The 7,258-nt window shown below is 40.0% G+C and overlaps 1 protein-coding gene across 1 annotated transcript; it reads left to right on the top strand.

Annotated features, from left to right (window-relative positions):
• The first annotated feature begins 2,887 nt into the window (after nt 1-2,887).
• On the top strand, nt 2,888-6,942 carry LOC100655682 (E3 ubiquitin-protein ligase RLIM-like). Its single transcript, XM_010599749.2, is given in 2 exon segments — nt 2,888-3,134; nt 5,211-6,942. Coding segments are annotated over 2 exon segments (1,881 nt in total). The 3' UTR covers nt 6,845-6,942.
• Nucleotides 6,943-7,258: the final 316 nt, after the last annotated feature.

Here is a 7,258-nt window from a genome sequence, read left to right on the forward strand (position 1 = left end):
TTTCTCTTTATGTGAGAATTAAAGGAATATTATTAGGCCAAGGTATTAGAATAAAAAAAAAAAAATGGTACAATATATGAAACAAATACAAAAATAGGGACATTCTGAAATGACTTCATGGTACAGAAAAGCAAGTAATTCATCTAACAGAATTAACATTATATGCCATAACCACATTTAATTCATAGTCAAATGAAAATGGTTTTTCATTTCTTTCAACGTAATTATACACGATGTCAGTGCCTAACCAATATGAAACAATTGACAAAAAAAAACTTGTGTTCTGTATTATTTTCAAAAAAGACTAAACCCAATTAAAACCTAAATTATACAAACATGTTAACTTTATAGAATGGGCAATCACAAGTAAGTTTTGCATGATGATTTATTAAAAATCACTTTTTGATATTTAATTAGAAATACTGATCACATCACTCCTCTTGTGCAACTATTAAGGCCCTTTCAATTGTGAGTGAGATTCTTCAGGAACAAGCTTATATAAAAGATGTAATACATCGTGTTACCGATCTAAAAAACTTCAGGTACATTCTGGCTTCAGGTACGTCTCAATTATTCTCAGGTGTCTGTGTCTCTGTATTCTTCTTTCTGTCTTTTTTTTTATTGGTTTTCGTCATTCTCAGACAAGATGATCCCAGAAATCTTTAGGTTCTACCAGCTTAGTAACCATAGTGGAAAGATAATTTCTTATTTTCAGTAGTTCCAGCTAACATCTCAGATGTAACCCTTATTGGACATCTTTTGGTCACATGCTCATGCCTAAAGCAACAACCATAACCAACAAAATGTGATATGCTGATTTGATAAGGCCGGGTCATGTGTCCATTCCCTTAGCCATGGTAAGGAAATCGGCTGCACCTAAACCACCTGGACTAAGGTTGGGGAATGGGCCCTTCCCTACAGAAAATCAGGGTGCTGTTAACTTCATGCTAGGTAGGCAAGAACAACAAAATTTCACTGATTGTCCTCAAAAAATAACAAAACATCTTAATTCATGTCCTATTTCCTATGGGAAAAATCAAAACCCAACTTATAGTCTGTGTCAATTATTCCTTCTTGGTTTAATTGCACATTTCCACCCCAACCCCGAATATGTGGGTGTTCACAGTTTCCCAAACAAGCCAAGTTCATTCAAATATGTTCCTTCTGTGTGACGTGGTCTTTCTCCACCAACATGCCCTCCAACTACCACCTTCCACTGCAGAAACTCTCAATATTTAAAGGCTCAGATTTAAATGTACTATCTTTATGAAACACTTCCTAACTCCCACTAAATAACCAATGTCACTCACTTCTCTGTACTTCCACAATACTACATATATAAATCTATTATAGTATATAATAGATTGTATTTTGATAATTTGTTATGTGAATGTTTCCCTCACCTGGAATGTGTTTCCCTTCTAGTACCAGTCTGTATTCCCAAGGAAAACACATCTGACATATTTCTAGTGGCTAGGACAGCGATCGACTCAGTTTATGTTGGAGAAATTAATTTATTGAAAAAGTCAAATTGAATAACATTTCTCAAATTCAGTAGCCAAATCCTGGCTTAACGTGAGCAACCTGAACGAAGGATTCCAAAATCAGTGTTAAGAGGGGCTGGTAATGAGTCCAGAAACTCGCTGCACTAACACATATAGAACAAGATAAGCAAAGTCAGCATTCATTACCAGAGGCAAAATAGCCTTATGGATCTGTTTTCGAAGCGCCTGTGATGTGCTGGTTTGTTTCACTTATATTTACAATATTTATGAGCAAGGAGAATAAGAATGAAACTGGACACCTTCGTAGAGGATTCCTTAAGGGATTCTCTGGGTTAGTAGCAAACTTGCCAAAGCTTTTTAATACAAGCTGGAGGGATTGTTTAATGCGAGATGAAGCCATTAAGAGTTAAAAAGGAGAGGGACCAAATGAAGAGATTCAGCTAGCTGCCGCTGCCGTCGAGTCGATTCCAACTTACAGCGACCCTATAGGGCAGAGTAGAACTGCCCCATAGAGTTTCGAAGGAGCTCCTGGTGGATTCGAACTGCTGACACTTTGATTAGCAGCCGTCGCATTTAACCACTACGCCACCAGGGTTCAGCTCGCGCCCTGATGAATTATCAAAAATTGTGGGATTTCTAAGTGAGAATCTATGATTGAGGAATTCATGAAAATAAGACAGTAAGTCGCTGGGAACCTGAAGATGAGAATTACTGCATTTAACTAGGAGGACTTATGTACGGCGCGTTGAAGAAGTCAGGCGTAGGAAACATAACTTCTGAATGCATTCGGGGTCCTGTAATTTAGCTTACAAATAATTGGAGCATATCAGAGCCTGAAAAAGCCTTCTGAAAAGTCTGAAAATAGGCTCCTGTGGGTGTGAGGAGATGGAGGACAGACACTGCTACTACACAATAGGAAACAAAACTGTTGCTGGAGAGCCGATTCCTATTGGACAGAGTAGAACTGCCCCCTATCGTTTCCAAGAAGCGGCTAGTGGAGCCCAACTGCTGACATTTTAGTGAGCAGACGCGCTCTTAACCACCGCGCCATCGGGGCTCCGAGTACACAGTAAGTGCTCGGCAATATTTACTGGTTTTGAATGAAATGAAATCTAATCTGAATCGGGTTTCTGTTTTGTAACAAAGGGGAGGGTAATGGCTGCCTAGGCAACCGCTCCTAGAGGGGCTGGGCTAGAGACCGGCTTGAACCAGAGAGTCAGCCTAGGCTGGAGTTGGGGAGGCCTGTAGGAGCCTTTCCCGTGGCGGAACAGACTGAGTCGGATCTGACCACTAAAACTTATGCAGAAAGTGAAAAATGCTAAAATCCGGTTTATTGTTTTTCATCACTTAGTAATTAAGTAATTTTCCACTTGTTCATCAAGATGGAAAACTCAGATTCCGACGATGACGAAAATGAATCCGCAGCCCGCCGCAGAAGTCAGATGGACCGACTACTTCGGGAAGAAGCTTTCTACCGATTTGTCGATAGTTTGAGCGTCGAAGATTACAGGCTTATGAGGGATAACAATTTGTTAGGCATCCCAGGTGAAACTACTGAAGAAGAGTTGCAGGAAAGACTACAAGAAATTAAAGAGGCCCCGCCACAGGAAGACTCAGGTAAAAATTGAAGTATATTTTGCTATGGGGTAAAAATAAATGGATGAGGAACTTCATAATAGTAAATATCAAAGATATACAGAAATGGCACAAATTAATTTGAAATTAAGTAAATGCCCATTAAAAGAAAATCGGCATTGATGTTTGGTGAGAATGTCAAGGTGGGGTTTTTTGTTGTCAGTTGTTTTTTTTTTCTGCTTCACATTTGGGCTATTTTAATTGGGACACAGAGAAAAAAAAATTTTGGCTTCCCACCTCCTTTGGAAATTTCTCCTAGTTACTGAATTACTGCTTCTATATAGACATGTGACTTCGTCACCGACAAAAAGAAATACTGCATATTTTAAGTGGTTCTCGGAAACCCTGGTGGCGCAGTGGTTAAAAACTACCGCTGCTGGGGGTTAGAAGCTGGCGAAATGGACACGAAAAGAGAGAGTGGAGGGAGAGAGCTGGCTGTCTCATTAGGGGGAGAGTAATTGGGAGTATGTATTTTTTTTTTAGCAAGGTGTATATAAGTTTTTATGTGAAAGACTGACTTGATTTATAAACTTTAACTTAAAGCACAATAAAAACTATTTAAAAAAAACTACGGCTGCTAACCAAAAAGCCGGCAGTTTGAATCCACCAGAAGCTCCTTGGAAACCCTATGGGGCAGTTCTGCTCTATCCTTTAGGGTCGCTATGAGTCGGAATCGACTCCAGGGCAACTGTTTTGATTTTTTTTTTAAGTGGTTCTCAACTGGGTGTGATTTTGCTTCCCCCTCCCTGGGGGATGTTTGGCAATGTCTGCAGACATTTTGGTTGTCACACGAGGCCTCACAGCTCCCATTAGAGGGGCAAAGAATGTTCTATTACATTTAGGAAGTATATTGAGTAAGCGTCAAAGGAATTCTAGATCCATTCATTTCAGTGGTTCTCAACCAAGACAGGCCGTTTTGCCCGCCGCCCCTTGGAGGCATTTGGTAATGTCCGGGTTTTGGTGGAGCCATTTTTGGTTATGATGCTGAGGCCGTGGGGCAGGGGGGGGGGGGTGCTACTGCTACTGGCATCTAGTGGGCAGCGGGCAGAGATGCTGCTAAATATCCTACAAGGCACAGAGCAGCCTCCCACAACAAAGAATTATCCAGCCCAAATGTCAGTAGTGCTGAGTCTGAGAAACTCTACTCTAACCTCGCCTCTGGTGTTTCCCTCCCAGTGTGAAGAAGAGAATTTTACTTTCTAAGAGGCTACTATAATAGTGTGGTTCTTGAGCATGTCTGTTTATGTATGATGCTAGGTTCAGCCTGTTCATTTGGTCTGACCTTCCATTCCATGTCAATTCAATTCAATAACAGGTATTCAAATAAAATACATTCAAATATATAAGCCTTTCAAATATATAAGTCTATTTTGGCAATGGAGCTCTGGTGGTGCAGTGGTTAAGAGCTCAGGCTGCTAACCAAAAGGTCAGCAGTTTGAATCCACCAGCTGCTCCTTGGAAACCCTATGGGACAGTTCTGCTCTGTCCTATAGAGTCGCTACGAGTCGGAATTGACTCGATGGCAATTTTTAAAAAAATATTTTGGCAATAGCTAAAACAGTCATGTATTTTAATTTAACCTTATGATTATTATCAAAGGCACTTAAGAGCCTAGAAGAACTAATGTAGACTAATGAGAATTTGATGAAAATTTGAACTCAAATACTGGTACTATACCTTACTAGTGCTTACTTTGTTTAATTGCTTTAGTGTTTTGATAGTGGATTAAAAAAAATTGTCTTTTGATATTCCTCCTATCCCCACAGTTTATGCTAGGCTCTGTATATAAAGAAATATTAAATACTGAAAGTAGACTTCTTCCAGATTTACTTAAAAAAATTCTCTAAGTTTCTCTAGGATGAGTTCACTTTTTAAACATCAAATCGAAACTTTCCTACCTTTACTTGTAAATCTAGACAGTGTAGTTTACAAAAGAATTCTATAAACGTAAAACCTGTTTAAAACACTTGGGATTTTAAGTTCTCATTTTTGTTTGTTTTTGCAATATTGTGTCAGAGCACTATTTCATGATTGTCCTAATTTTAGTATCCCCCGCATTTCTGTTAAAAGGTGGAGACTCTTCAGAGGAAGTGTCTAACAGTGACTCTGTTTTAGACTGGCTTAATGCACTTCGACAAACTGAAAATATGACAAGAAGTGGACAAACAAGAAATGAATCTTGGAGAGTAGTAAGCCAGACTGATCCTAACAGTGGGGATTTCAGATTCAGTTTAGAAATAAGTTTTAACCGTAATCGGAGCCCAAATCCAGAGAATGAATATGCACCATCTGCAAGATATTCCAGTGGAGAAAATATGGAAAATAACAGCCAAAGGCAGGTGAGAAATCCAGCACCTGAATCAACACCTCCATGGCAGTCTAGAGCTGAACTAAGTGCATCATCAACAGGAGAACCCATACCTGTCTGCCTTAGAAGACAGAGAAGACCGAGAAGCAGGAGCCCAGAGCATCGGAGGACCAGAGCAAGAGTTGAAAGTGGGTCACCTGTGAATCCAGGGAGTGAAGTTTCACGAAGATCTCATCATATTACTTCGTCTCAGACGTCTGAGCATCCTCTAGTCAATGAGACTGAGATTTTTTCTAGAACTCAGCATCATGAAACACCAAGAGAGCAAATAACTGGAACTGAGTTCCAAAGTAGGGGCCTTTTTACAACTTCTGGAGCAAGGGATGCCTCTCAAGGAGAAAGTTCTCCAGATACAACCAGCAATGAAGAATCTTCGATATCAGAACAGAGAAACCCAACCATACTCTTAGATCTTGAAGTAAGAAGAGTTTATCCTGAAGAATATTTGCAGACAGACAGCATAGCTAGTAGAGCTCCATTAACATCTCAGGCACCAAGCAATGACATCACTTATGAAGGTGAACAAGAAGTTTTCAGGCATACGTTTTCACAATCTGAGCAGCCAGGTGTGAGAACTTATGTCAGTACAATCAGAATCCCCATTCATAGTGCTTCAAATACTGATTTAAATGATACTACTACACCTGTTGCAATTCAGAGCACATTAAGGCAGGTAATGACAGGATTCGATGAGTCAAACGAGTTTATGCAGAGTGATCCTAATTTAGAATATGGTGGCTCATCTCCCAGTCAAAATACAGAACATGCACAGTCAGAGAATGGAAGCGGTGGTGGTTCTGATCGTATTAGCCATGCTGGTTCCAGTTACAGTCCAAGTGTTATATCAGTTCCCAGCCCAAACTCCAGTTATGCTCACAGTTCAAGTTCTAGCCCAATATCCAGTTCTAGTGAAGAAATTAGCTCAGAGTTGTTTGAAGGCAGTAATGAAGGTAGTGCAACATCAGGGTCTTCATCAGAGGCCAGGCAAGGGGGTCAAGATGGGTCCCCATCAATATGGGATGAAAATGACCCTTGGCCTTTTCTTAACCTTGCTGAATTTTTCCACCTAAATGAAAGTCATCAGGATCAACCTACAGGACTCACCAAAGAACAGATTGACACCTTGGAAATGCGAAGCTTCGGTGGACCCGATGCACTGAAGTCCTGTAGCATTTGTATCACAGACTACACGGAGGGCACCAAGCTTCGCATACTGCCTTGCTCCCACGACTATCATCTCCATTGTATCGATCGCTGGCTGGCTGAAAACACTACCTGTCCAATTTGTCGAAGAGAAGTCATAGTTTCTGGTGATGGAGAAAATTTTGAGATTTGAACTCTCAGCTCTATAGGCTGGTATAATGATGGACAAATAGCAATCACTTGCCTTTTGTCCATTTTTTGAGTGACACCTGAAGTAACAACCTGGATGGAGTCATTGATTTCTGAAGGAATCATTGTTATTTTCCCAATTGCTGTTCCAAAATAAAAGGAAATATTAAAAAAAAAAGTCTTTAGCCTGATAGTAGAAATCAATTTGATACCATGATGTATCATTGAATTTCTCTAGAAACATAGCAGGTACACAGGGTTGGGATGTTCCTGATTCCATGAGAGAAAGTCTTAAAATGATACACTCAATTCTAGATAGATTTGAATCAAAAAAAAAAAAAAACCTGTTGCCATCGAGTCAACTCCAACTCATAGCAACCCTATAGGACAAAGTAGAACTGCCCCATAGGGTTTCCAA

This window comes from Loxodonta africana, chromosome X, assembly GCF_030014295.1.
Source record: "Loxodonta africana isolate mLoxAfr1 chromosome X, mLoxAfr1.hap2, whole genome shotgun sequence".
NCBI lineage: Eukaryota > Metazoa > Chordata > Mammalia > Proboscidea > Elephantidae > Loxodonta > Loxodonta africana.